This window comes from Myiozetetes cayanensis, unplaced genomic scaffold (genome assembly GCF_022539395.1).
Source record: "Myiozetetes cayanensis isolate MyiCay16 unplaced genomic scaffold, myiCay2020 scf14, whole genome shotgun sequence".
NCBI lineage: Eukaryota > Metazoa > Chordata > Aves > Passeriformes > Tyrannidae > Myiozetetes > Myiozetetes cayanensis.
The window spans coordinates 3,092,757-3,106,405 of NW_026087048.1; the positions used below are offsets into that span (position 1 = coordinate 3,092,757).

General features: G+C 41.1%; 1 protein-coding gene across 5 annotated transcripts in view; it reads left to right on the forward strand.

The window, feature by feature from the left end:
• HMG20A (high mobility group 20A) overlaps nt 1-10,366 on the forward strand; it is a 38,400-nt gene extending 28,034 nt beyond the window's left edge. For 4 of the 5 annotated variants that reach the window (XM_050309251.1, XM_050309250.1, XM_050309253.1 and 1 more), the window contains exons 9-12: nt 3,403-3,478; nt 4,355-4,570; nt 5,162-5,305; nt 7,566-10,366. In XM_050309251.1, coding sequence (XP_050165208.1) covers nt 3,403-3,478; nt 4,355-4,570; nt 5,162-5,298 — 429 coding nt within the window. In that variant the 3' untranslated portion in view covers nt 5,299-5,305; nt 7,566-10,366. The remainder of the gene's footprint in view (nt 1-3,402; nt 3,479-4,354; nt 4,571-5,161; nt 5,306-7,565) is intronic. The other variant, XR_007628124.1, reaches the window with a different exon arrangement.
• The last annotated feature ends 3,283 nt before the right edge of the window (nt 10,367-13,649 follow it).

Here is a 13,649-nt window from a genome sequence, read left to right on the forward strand (position 1 = left end):
CCTTGGGAAAGCAATCCAGTTGGTTTCTAATGTGTTTATTACAATAGTGACAAGGCTGTGCACTGCTGAGAGGCAACTGCTGGTGTTGTCAACCTGCAGGAAAATAAGTTTCACTTTCAGGAAAATGCTTTGGTAGGATGTTTTTTATAAGCCTTTTATTAACTCTTAAAGGAAATTGCAGTAAGATTAATTTTTAGAAATACGTGGTCCCCAGTCACTGAATCAAAATTTGTCTTTAATTGTACAAAAACACATTACCGAAGGCTTCAAGTTCTAGGTTGACTGTGACTATTACATAACCTTTAAATTATGCAAATTCAGAGTCTTATCCTTCTCACTTAAGCCATCATTGCTGGTATCTCACATCAGAAATGTAGTTAAAATGGAGTCCTCCTCACTCTGTGGGACTTTTAAGCTTCCTCAGATACAGCTGAACACCATGACATAGTTGAACTAACAACCTGTTAGACATCCTTCTCTGAAACTATGCCTTTGACTGCTTGGTGGTTTTCACCTTTATATTATAAAATCCCACATGTGTATCACCCAATATGCTTTCACATTCTTTTTGCAGGGAAGTCAAGTGTTGTGATCTCGTACAGGAATAAGCAGAAAAAACTCAGATTGCTTTTGAAGTACATACTCAAGTTGTTGCTGGAAGTGAGGCTAGAGCTTTTTGTTGTCTTGCTGCTTTCTCCTCTTGTTCCTATGTTTGTGATTAGTAGGTACAAGCTGATTAAATTATTTCTTGAGAGAATATAAGAAAGTAAGGTCAAAGAAATCTCTTTTTCCTCCCCTTGCTCCACTTCAGTGTTCATGATTTAGTTTCTGTGAGTCACTCTTGAAGTCATTCTAATATTGTATATATACAATGTGATGACCTCTAGAAAGTATTGCAATGGGCAATTCAAATATGAATTATAATAAAATAAAACTAAAGGATGAGAGAGAACTTTTAATAGATATAGACTTGAAAAGCGTGGATGACTGTCTCATGAGCTCATCCGTGGACATGAAATAAAACATTTTTCTTCTTCCAAATTCTAGTTTCATACATATAGCAGTATACACTGGAACTGTTGTCATCAGCAGTGACTGAAATCCTTGATAACTGTTCTCCATTGTTCTGGTATTTTTTATTTCCTCAAGCTCTTAGATTCCAAGTAGGTCTATCTTCATGCAGACAGTTACACTTGTTAGTGGTAAGATTTCCCAGATTTATGCACATGTCAAGGAGATCAGGCATTGCCTGGTGGTATCTAAGACCTTTGAAGACAGGGAAATGGCTGCTGTAGTATGAGCACATAAGAAAACCACCTTCTCTGAGAACACTTAATAAAGTAGTGTATTTATATCTGATCCTTCTATTGTCTGCAGCCTGAACCATACCAGGAAGGGGGAGCTTAAACCCCCCAAAATCTCAGCTTTTCCTTTACCATACTTCACCATGTCTCTAAGAACTTCAAGTCTGATTTGTTCCAGAACCTGCCAAGTTCAACCTCAGGTTTTAATAACTATTTGTTGACAATCTGGAAGTGTATCAGTCTTGTTTAAGGCAAATTATAGAAACAATTTCAGTTCTCTTTTGGTTTGAGGGACGACTGAGAGAACAGACTGGGGCCTTTTCAATGGGAGGCAATCAAAGCCCAATGATTTTAATTTTCAGTGAACCTCAGAGTGGCTTAGGTACTTGAGAGTTCTCAGGAGGAGCTTTAATGTGCTGGGTAATGTATTCTGCAGTGGGAGAGTGCTGATGGTTTTCATTATCACACTTCTGTTTAGTGGAATTTCTTGGTTGCCTTTTGGAAGCTGAACAGTTTCCCCTAATGGCCTTAATATTTTCTGGTTCTTACCTGAAGAACCTGTATCCTAGGGCTGCCAATAGAACACCACCTTCTTTTTGCAGTACTCTCTCCTCCACCATCTGTTCTCTAGGAGCCAGTGAGGATCCAAACCAGTGACTCTTTTCATGCAGATAGCAATGGGAAGCACAAATTAGAATGTTTAGGATAGATGTTCTGTAAGTTTTCTAACCAAGCTTCATAACTGCCAACATTTAGTGCACATTGATGTTGAGATTCTGGATTTTGGGGTGAAATGAATTCCTAGCCACCTAGGGAGTGTTCAGAGGAAATGAATGCATTCTTCACATTTCTGTACCTGACTTCTCATTTCTAAATACACACTCTTGAGACATTTTCCCTGTAGCAGCATGTGTAAAATTTTCAGTGAAAGCACGTGTGATCAGGAACCCAAAGCTGCGCCTCTCAGTGCTGGGGAGGTTTGTTACCCCTTCCTCCACTCTTGCCTGTTTCTAGTGTGTCTTCAGTTGATTCATGCCACGTGAGGTTTGAGTTCTCACTCGGTAAACACAGAGCTCCTCAGCTGTAACTCTACCAGACAATAAAAGTCAGCTTATCTTTAAAAGCAATCAATTGACAGTCTGTCTCTTCAGGTAAAGACAGACTACCTGAGCTTTGGTTGACTGCCAAAGGCATTCAGCTCACCCCCTCTAGCCCCTTTCTGTGGCAGACACCAATGTGATACTCTGAGCTCAGGGGCCAGAACTCCCTTCTCAGCTGTTAAACATTTAGGTTGTGTGCTGGATACCAAATCACGTGTAACACTGCAGTTCTGGGCAGATGAGTTTGTGGTACATTATCAACTGTGATGTTGGAGAGTTTTGCAAAGCCTTTGTTCTCCACAGACATTCTTTTGTGCTTAACTTTGTTTTTGTATTAAGGTACAGATTGATTGTAGTTGCTGCAGTTTATCAAACCAAATCTGCTTTGGCTTTGCCAATAACAGTGCAGGAGCTAAAGCAAACATTAATTGCCCTTTGATACACAGAATGAAGTATATTATAGTAGGGTTTTTTTGCCTTGAGTCAAATTGAGTTTTTTAGGGTTGTTTTTTGACTAAGTTATAGAGCATTTCCTGATTTAAAAGTGTGTTTTGTGTATTTTTTGCTTTGGTGGTGAAAGGCCAAGAACTTGAAACTTATGTGCATTTTGCTCTCTCTGTCTCCTGTTTGTTGATATTTCTGTAGAGACTACTTCAGAATGTGTCAGTTGGTTGATGGTGAAAAATATAAATACATTCAGATAGTTTTAAAACTGAATTATTCTCATGTGTAAAGTTGTTAGGGTGAAAGGGTGTATTTTAGTATGTTACATGATATTTCTTGATAATGGTATTTGGCTGTGATTAAACCTGTGTCTTAAAAAGCTGAGACATACCCTTTGGCTTGTCTTGGTAGAAACTGGAAGTGTCTTTTATCCATACAGCTTTTTAGCTGCCTCAGTTTTTGGTCTCCCTGCTTTTCTGTTTTCATGATCAAAGCAATTAAATGAATTGCTGAAAACAAACTGTTGAGCTATGTTATTATTCTTTCTTTTGCAGAAAGAAGCAGATACAAAGGAGAGATCTGTCTTTGATATTCCAATCTTCACAGAAGAGTTCCTGAATCACAGTAAAGGTAAGTCAGACTCTTGCAGGACCCTTTCCTTGCTTTTCCAGAGTTTTTTACCAGATGCTACCTGGCTGGAGAGTCCTTGCACTCTCCCATCTCAGCTCAAGTAATGACTTGGGTAAAGTTTCTGCTTTTACCTTACCTGTGAATGAACACAGTGTCTGCCAAGCAGTTTTTCCTGGCTTTGTCTTCCCTAATTAGTCTTTTTAGAGAATGTTTCTGATGTTTAAGCTCCCATTGCTGTTATTGCAGGCAGTCCAAGCTGGAGTTGCTGTTCTATAGAGTGGCCTTGGTTAGAAGGGACCTTAAAGATCATCTAGCTCCAAGAAATACCTAAGATGTAGTATGATAATGATTCAGGCTGGTTAGCAGTTTTTTATCCCTCCCACCACCACTATGTGGAAGATTCCTCTAATACATTCTCTGTTATGCTGTTTTTCATAGCTGTGTGTCCCAAGACCTTAGTGTTTTTTGCCTGGGGACTTTCTTGATGGAACAAAATTCAGATTCTGTTACTTTTCATGATGATCCATAGAAAAGTATTTTTGTAACTGGTATCTTGTCTGTAGGCTTCTTACTGCTGCTGCTAAGCTCTGTCACTCTGAATGCATTTGAGATGAGTCCTGCCATCTTCCTCCCTAATCAGTTCCCCTGATTAGAATGTTTTCTAATTTATCTGTCTCTCTAGAAATTAAGTCTATTGAAGTGCTACTGTAGGCACTGCTGGCACTCTATGATACGATGCTTTGTGTCTCTAAACCAAAGCTGCACCCTTCGTAGCCATCAGCTGAGCCCTCTAGAACATTCTGCTCCATTGCCTGCCCATCCTAGACATGTCCTTAATACCCTTTTGACTCCATGGGGGCGGGTCGATGTTCACAGCGCGCGAGGCCGAGCTGCGGCAGCTGCGCAAATCCAACATGGAGTTCGAGGAGAGGAACGCGGCGCTGCAGAAGCACGTGGAGAGCATGCGCACCGCCGTCGAGAAGCTGGAGGTGGACGTGATCCAGGAGCGCAGCCGCAACACGGTGCTGCAGCAGCACCTCGAGACCCTGCGCCAGGCACTCACCTCCAGCTTTGCTGGAGTCCCACTGCCAGGTAGGACCCTCTGGCATGTTAAGTGTAACTGCTCATGTGGATGCCATGCTGTGTTTCTGAGCTTTTGTTGTCTTAGATAGTGAAATATTTAAAATGCAGGTAGGGGGAAGTGTAGTGTCAGTGCTTTATTTCAACCTGACATTTATTTTCTTACTGCTCTTACTCTTCCTAATAAAGTGAGACGCACATTCAGTCCTTGCTCTACTTGACTTGTTTTATGAAAATGTTACTAAATAGAAAAGACAGGACCTGCAAGTTCCTTGATGAAAAGAAAGGCTGTGTCTATATTGTCAGCTGCCAGGAAATCCACTTAGATACTATGAATGCCCAGCTGAGAGCATTTGTTATAATCAACTATGAGACCCAAATCAAAGAGAACCATGCTTCATTAGTCCTGATATCCTTGGGACTACTCATTTTGTGGAGTTAGGAGGACACTGTTTTACAGAACCTGTCACAAGAGGTGGTGCGTGGCAAAATCACCTCCTATGGCAGTTTGGGTGTTGGCACAAATTACCCTTAGTGGGAACTTGCTGGAATCGCTGTGGTCATGGAAATACCCTGTGGCTCATTTTACCACATCAACTGTAGGTAGCGGGGAAACACCCACGATGGAAACCATTGACTCCTACATGAACAGACTGCACAGTATTATTCTGGCAAACCCCCAGGAGAACGAGAACCTCATCGCCACAGTCCGGGACGTGGTGAACAGGCTGGAGCGCTAGTGACTGGGTGAGTCTTCCCTCTTGGGCTGCTCCTGGCATCTCCTCTGTACCTCTGGCACCTGTTCTGACGCTGATTCTTGTGCTGATCACCATATTGTACAACCAAAAAGGTTTCTTCCTCAAAGCCCCAGGAGCGAGTTGTCTTAATGAAAGTCAAATAGGGTTGAAAGTATCCAGTGGCATTGAAGGGTTCTGAAATTCCCCTTAGCTCCAAAATCTTCTTGTATTTGTATGAGGTGAGTAAAAATACTGATAGAATGGTAACAGGGTGACTAATTTAGAGGGAGGTTCCTTTCTCGAGTGAAGTAAACCGGAAAAATTCAGCATTAATTGTAGAATCTGATGGCTACAGGGAAATTTTTTGTTTCAAGAGGTTACAGAGGAACTCAGCGCTGTTATAAACTGAAAATATTCTACAATTACCTGCTCTGTAGCACCTGTACTACAGCTCCTCTGATTATGAAGGTTTACATGTAAATGAAGCGCTGATGTATGGTTTAGGCTATACATAGCATTTGCTGAGCTTCTAATTTCATGTGGCTTTTGCATAGATTATTGTTGAGCTCCTGATTCTGTATTTTTGTTCCTGTTCAACAGCTTAGGAAGCTGTAATAGAGAACAGAGTAGAAAAAACAAATCTACAAAGAAATAAATACCAGTCTTTCTGCATTACTGTGCTGCTTTGCATTTCCCACACCTCCTACCCCCCACTTCCCCGTGGTGCACAGCCCTCGCAGCCATGAGGAGTTTGCCCATTTCTATTTTAACAGAGTACATACCTGCATTCTTCAGGCCCTTATTATGGAGAGATCTACTGTACACGTCTTGAATGGTGTTTAGAAATGCAAATGCAGCTGCCTTGTGCCATCTGCAAATATGAAGACAGGGCTTTTCATCCTTTCTGATTCTGACCTTTTGTGATACTGTGTAGAACAGTTAATTACACATTTCCCATTATAGTGTGGCTTAAGCTGGAAGATCATTGTCCTTCCGGAGGGTAGCCAGATGGAACGGACTGTAGTTCTAAGAGATGACTGAGCTCCCAGCAGAATAAAGAAGTGCCTTTGCTGCTGCTATTTGTGAAGGGAACAGCTTGTCTATCCAGGTCTGGGATTTTTCAGCAGCTCATCAACCTCCTCATTTTCCTATACTGTTTTCAATTAGCACTCGAGCTCAGAAAGAGAATTGGGGGAGGGGAGGTTTTACAGAAAGGATAAGAGGGAGAGCCGTTTCTCATCCATCAGTTATTAGAAGGGCGTGCCAGGCCTTGAAATGGATATTTGTCCTCTAAGCACCTTGCCAGAGAAATCTTAATCTCAAGGCTACTAAAATCTAGACTTTCATTCCCCTGTCAGGTAGCTTGATATTTCCTAAATGTTGGACACTTCCTGTGTTGCTAAAAATGCAACTATAATTTTCTTGGATAAACTGAATTCAGCTGTAATTGTAATTCTTGTTTCTGCTTTCAATTTGAAAAATAGTACTCCTTTCACTTTCCCATTCCCACCAATACCTTTCCTCTTTGCAGTAGCAAAGCAATGCGAAGTAATTTAAAAGGTGATTAATAGTCACCTAGTTTGTAACTAAATATAATGACCAAGTAATTCATCAGGACTGTTAATCACACTGACTTGCACTTGGCAATGATTATATTTTTTTGATGATTTTGGAAGGAAGAAGGTTGGATTTTGTTGGATGCAAACCTAGGAAACGGTAGAGATTCCATAGAAAACAAGGAAGCTTTTTATAGGAAGATTCACCTGGCACATGATAAACCATATCAACAAACTGTCATCGTCAGTGTCCCTTTGTTAATGGGCATATGAAGTGTATTAATTCTGAATGTTATCTCTGTCAACCAAACGGTCTCTTCGAGGTTGAGACACATTCCACATCAATGCCATAGAAAACTGTTATGGTACTCCTGAAAACAACTGCATTTCCCAGATCTGAGGTGTTTTTTGGTGGCTTAGCACACTGTATTTAGGGAGTATATGACTAAAGTGGTGAGTACTTTGGTTTTTCTGTGCTGCATGGTAAAAACTTCTTTGTGCAAACACACCATATGGGAAGAAGAGGAAGGGTTTTTGTTATTTAGCACTCTGGATGGAAACAAACTCAGTTCAGTTTTGTCTCTATAGGCTGCTCTGCTATACTTAAGGTTGTGTTTTCAGACAAAACATCCAAAAAATAATGTCCCAGTGCCTGTTTAGTCCTGTCCTGGCAGATTGTAGTCCTCTAACACTTATTTTCTGTTTCGTCTGCAGGTCTCGTGACCCAGGGAAGCTTTACAAATTTCTTTTGGCCAGTGTGGAATAAGAAGCCATGAGGGAAAGACGAGGGTGGGGGAGGGAGGATGGCAGGTTTGTCCTGGGCCCTTCCCGTGTGTGGTTTGTCAGGGAGACAAACAGATCAATGCATTAAAAGGTCTTAAGAAGCCACGGACACCGCCCACTAAACACTTGGAACTGTCCTCTGTGTGAACATTTACAAGCATGCAAGTTCTGTGCAATCTACATTTTGTATGAGTTTTGCTGGGTGTGAGGGTGCCTGCGTTCTGTGGACTGGCTGGCTGTGGAGATGAAATCTCAGCTCGTGACATGAAGTCAGCGTATGTGTTGTAGTACTAACTTTGATGTGTTATATTGCCTAATGTCTTCTAGTGTCTTTCTGTTTTGTTTTCATGTTTATCCTGTGGGGTTACCTTCCTTCCCTTGTTTCCTCCTTTTGATCTGGTTTACTGATTCTTGCAGTCCTGGAATAGCAGTGCTTGTGCTCTCTGCTGTAACAGGGAGTCCTCCTTGGAACACTGTCTTGTCCTGTGCTGCCTGCTATGTTTATATAAGCTTTTCTTAAGCAGAATCCTGTTTTTCTGTGTTAGCCTGCAATTTCTACAAAGTGTGTTTGCTCCCTGCTAGGGACTGGCTGTGCCTGATGCTTTGTGACTTGATTCTACTGTGAGACAGACTTCCTCTCTCCTCCTTCTCCCTGAGCACTTCTCTTGCACATAGCATCCTGCTCTTCTGTGAAAGTCTCCTCTTATCTCTTGAAAATGTTTGCAGAGCATTTTACCATCACAAAGGTCAGTGGAAATCAAGATAGAAAGTGCAATGTTAGTTCTTCTCAGCAGGGATAAATAGGATTCTCTGTTTTAGACTAAAACCACAAAGCTTGCCCTTCCTCTGATACACAACTCAGTCTAATTTAATGTTACTGCCTTCTTCTTGAGAGAATGATCTCATGGGGAGAACAGTTCTCTGTAAAAAGAGAAATGAGCAGGTGGATTGCTTTTTTTTTATTTCTCTGCCCTCCTAAAATCAGTGCTGGGAAGCAAGATGCCTGGAAGCAGCACATATATTTTTCCATGAATTATTAGAGCAGAGAAAGCTATTAGCAGCTAGGTCCACGTAGCTGCCCACAGAATTCTGCATTACAGCCTGTGTGTGCTCTCACCTTTTGTACAGTTCAGGTACAGCCCATGGAGCCTGCAGCTTTCAGCATTTCGTGTTCCAGCGTGACCTAAATGGCCTTTCAGTTGTGTCGAGTAGAGCTCTGCCTGCTTGAGTCTGTAACCTTGCTGAGCTCCACCACACCTCCTGTGAAAGATGAAGGCACCCACTGTCTGAGCTGACTTATGCAAAACATTTGCTGCCCTTTGGTTCCTGTCAGATTGTTGATTTGGCTCAGCACTTGTTGGACGTCTCTGAGCTTTATGGTAGTGGTTGAAATGCTCTTTTTTCCACGTGACAATCTCTTTGCTTCTCCTAAAGACATCTTTTAAGATTCCCTGTTACAAATTGGAGGTTGCTTTCGTTACTGGAGTGGGTTGCAGCCAGCATCACTTCAATGTATCTGTGGACACAAATATTGTGAAGATTAAAAAGCAGTTTCTTTTCTTCCTGTGCTGTACACATGGACTTCATGCTGGCCTGAAGCCATCTTCAGGTCAACACGTGGTATGCCCTGGTCTCTGCTTACTCCTGGGCTTATTGCTGTAGCCAAGCAACAGGGATTTGCAGGTAAATTCAAGTCTTCCTTCAGGGGGAAACTCCTTTCTCTTGTCTTCTGTTTGCTTTCAAGACTTCACAAAAAGGAACCTCAGTTTGCTGCATTGACCTCTGCTTTCTTTAGCATGGATGAGACCAGCTGATGTTGGCATGAATTGTTTTAGTGGGTACTGTAATGAATGTTGTAAATCCCACAGGTTGTTAATGTCTCCAGAAGAAGCACCAATACCTTAATCTCCTGTGTGTATCTTGTTTTTTTAGAACTGATGATGTTTGCTACTGTATAAAGTGGCCAAAGTGCACTGCGTAGCCAAAAGTTGATTTACAAAATCCCGAAGTCCGTGGCATCCTACCTAATTCCTGGAGTTGTATCCCACAAAGATACTCACTCCAGGAATTCCATGTGAGGTGATGGAAGGATGCAGTTTCAGGCTGTAACACGTCCATGCTGTCAGCGAGGTGTGGTGGCTGCAGAAGCCCCGGGCTGCTCTCGACTCATGGCGCGTTGCTCGTACATCACTCTCTGCTGAGCAGCGAGCAAGTGTCACAGGGTAGAAAATTTAAGGTGATATTATTAGCTGGGGCTGACAAATCTCTTGCTTTTTCCCACAAGGGAGGAAGGGAGGTGGATTATCCATCTCGAGGCATCTGGAGGAAGACGAAGTTCTTGTTCACTGATGATGTGACAGATGATGTTTTGTCTCATTAAGAAGCTTCTTATTTACGTTGATTAACCCTATAAAATGGATTTTCTTTCCAGTGTTTTCAGAGTGTCACTTCAGTTTACATTTTTCAGTGTTGACTGATTAAAAAAAAGAAGTAAAAAATGAAGTGTGTGTCAAGGAGAAGAGTGGAATAAAATGCTTTTGTCACTTAAAAAAATTTTAAGAGAAATATATGAAAACAGAATCCATTTGCTGGATTAATGTGTTCGGAATTGTTGAGATGCCAAGTTTTCTGTACAATGTTTTTGTAATTAAACTTTGGAACTCCTTTGTTTTTAAGAAGTTGATGTTGTTGTTTGACACTTGCTTCATTAAAATTGTTCAACGTTGAATCCATTCTGATTCACTTTTAACTGCATTTTCTGGAACAACTATTACTAGCATTGATCTCTTGTCAGATTTTGGCAACTCCATGTTAACCTTTGAAAGGAAATAATGTACCCCCTCTCCATCTGAAGTGTCTCCCCCTGAAGAAGCCGAGGGAATTTAGGTTATTATTTATAATGATTAAAGCCTCAGATCTTTGATTTTAGGTAATGGTTGTCAGGGCCCTTCCCCAACTTGTGTAACTTCCAATTTGTCACATCTGTTGCTGAGCCTTCTTTTGACATCCTTGTCTTCCTTTGTCCTCCCCAATTTCCCACCACCATATTGATTTTCTTTTCCTGTAAGAACCTTCTGTATCAAACCTGTTGCTCCTCACTTGGTTTTCTTTTCCCCTACTAAATTTTTATCATCTCTTCCCTGCTGCTCATTGAGAATGAAGCAAAACTGGAGCCTCATGACATTGGCACTTGGTGTAGGGCCTCTGTAGGGGAGTTTGGATGACTTCTGCCTGCACTGGTGCTCCTTCTGAGGTCACAGTGCTGTAAACAGGCATGTCTTTGTTACTTTTGTGTCCACATCTCATTATTTTGATGACCAAACTAATGCCTGGTCTGTTTATACCAACAGGCTCAGTACTATCTGCTCCCTGGGACAGACTGTACCTTGAGATTTACAACGCCGTGGAGTTTTTTTAAAACACTAATTATGTAATGATAAAAAGTAGAAGGAATATAGGGAAAGCTTATATTGGAGAATAGCTGCTGTGTGATGGCTGATCCAGAGCTGGAGAAAGTAACAGCAAAACAGGTGCATACCTGGAGGAAAAAATAAGTGCAAAGCAGCAATAAGCTCATAATAAGAGAAAAAGACATAATTCCTTTCTAACCTGTGGTCCTGTACGTGGCACCAGGAGCAGATGGTGGTAACTCATGCTCAATTTGAGGCAATGTGGTGTAATATTTCCGCTGTTTGTTCCTGTTTGTTCCCCCCTGTTTACTCTGCAGCTGGTCAATTGGACCGATGATTAATAATCATCCCAGGGAAGTTAGGGGGATCTGAGGACTTCGGGCTCTTGAGAGGAAGAGCTCACTTCCTCTTTTCTCAGGCAAGTTCCTGTTGATAATGTATTTGGAAACTGAAATTAGGTCTTTTTAATCTTCTGCTTCAATTCACTTGTATCCTTCAGTCAGGAGTAGATTGAGGCCTATCCTCTATTTCTGCCATAGAATCTTTCTGCTTGTGAACCATGAATAGTTTTGCTGCTTCTTTCTTCCTCGTACTATTCCTCATACTACTATTCCTAGTACTATTGAGGCTTTTTAAGCTTCTTTAACTTTACCTTTTTTAAAATACATTCACGATTTGCCACCTTAATTGCAAAATCTCTGGATTTTGTATGTACTGTACAAAATGAATACGTGTTTGTGTTCATTTTGGTGTGTGGTGAATTATCCACATCCCTTATGTGTAATACAAGGAATAGGATTTATACAAACTCATTTGTGGGTTATATTAATAAACCTGTAATTCTTATGATGTGGGGCTTTGTTTTTTTTAACAACTTACTGTGTAGACACTGATGGTTTGTGTGTCTGAAGATATAAAAGTGCAAGTTATTGTAAGATATAAGGTGATTCTAAGGGAATCTGCTGTTTATTTTCCCATTGATTAAATGGTTCCTCTCCTTAAGTTGCTAAATATTCTGTTTACAGGTTTGTAACTTTGGTCACTTTTCTTCTGGAAGGTGAAAGGCATTCTCACTTTCCCCTGGAAGTATGTGTATTGAAATCCATCTAATTTTTTTTATAAATTTGGATTCTAAAAACTTAGGTATAAAGACTTTTGCCTGTCCAGATTTTTGGCTGGTTTCCTTGAATTGAGTAGAAAAATGTTTCATCAACTGAATACATGGAGGGGTGGGAACAGAGCGAGTTGTAGTTTCTGTTCTGGAATAACAGTCCCATGGGATTTTTCTTTCTATCTTATATTGGCAGTTTTAGTTTTATTAAATCTGTTCTAGTGTTAATCAAGAGAGAATTCCCTCATCTAATTTATTTGAGAAACTACTTAAGCCCAGGATACTTGCAGAGAAATCCCTTGCTGAAATACGAGGCCTTACAAACACAGTTTCAACTGCTCACCCTTCAAAATGGATGTTAACAACTGTATCAGTGTTATAATTCTTCTCAGAGGAAGTTTCTTTTCCTCAGTGGCACTTCAAATTTCTGCCCAAGTTGCTTTTGTTTCTTGAATTTTGGAGGAGGAGAAGTGAACTGCTTGGGCTGGAGGCAGAGATGCTCCCAGGAAGTTTGAGGAGTGCAGACCAGCAGGGTGGCTGAGTCTGGGAGAGTGAAAAGCCCTGGAAAATTAATCTAACACCTTCCCCAGAAAGGGCTGTGGTGCTTTCAGCATGAGTGGTGTATGTGCCTTGAAACTGCAGCACACAGGCTGTGTTCCTTGTGTTTCAGGAGGGATCATGGAGGGGGTTGACGTTGTCCTCCCAGAGATTGTTCTCTTAAAACACTTTTTAAGAGTAATATTATTGTGTACTGGCATGTGGCTTTCAAACTTGATGTGCAGGTGGAAGGGCTTAAGTTTTCTTTTGCTTATTGTCATTAATAATGAGTAGCTCTGGCATATGTAAATGCACAGTCAAATTCTGTTTACAACCCTTTTTTTTTCTGAAGGAGGTGGTTAAGAATTACCTTCTACCTTCACCTCATTAAAAATCTGCTAAGGGACTTGGTAGGATAAAAGCAGGAGGAATAAGCGGATACAGGAATAGAATTTGCCTTTATTCTTGAGGTTTGTGTTCACCTAATGCCAGCACAGAAATGGTTGAGTTTTCAGCCTCAGTAAGTTTAAATTCAGGCCTGCAAATTCCATGCATTCTTGAAGTGCTTTTGAGGAGGAAAAATAGCAAATGTGAAAATGGAATTCCAGCTGCACCCTAGTTTCAGGACTTCACAGTTGCATGGTAAATGTGCATTTCCAGATGTCTGAAATCTCTATCCATGTAAGGAAAAGAACCCATTTTCTGCTGGGGAAAGCAGTGCCCTCTGATGATCCATCTTGGTATCTCCATGGTATCTTGGAGTGAGAATGAGAAAACCTGGCAGTGTGGACCAGACCTTGTGCATGTGAAAGCTTAAATCTATTCCCTGGTTTTGCTCTAGGCTGATGGCAGTTTCTTGGGGTTTTGGTGTTTGGATTTTTTAATGACTTTCTAGCTTTGTTTATGTGGATATGTTGCTCTTTTCCTACCACGCTTTGGGAGCTGGTCAGGGTGGAA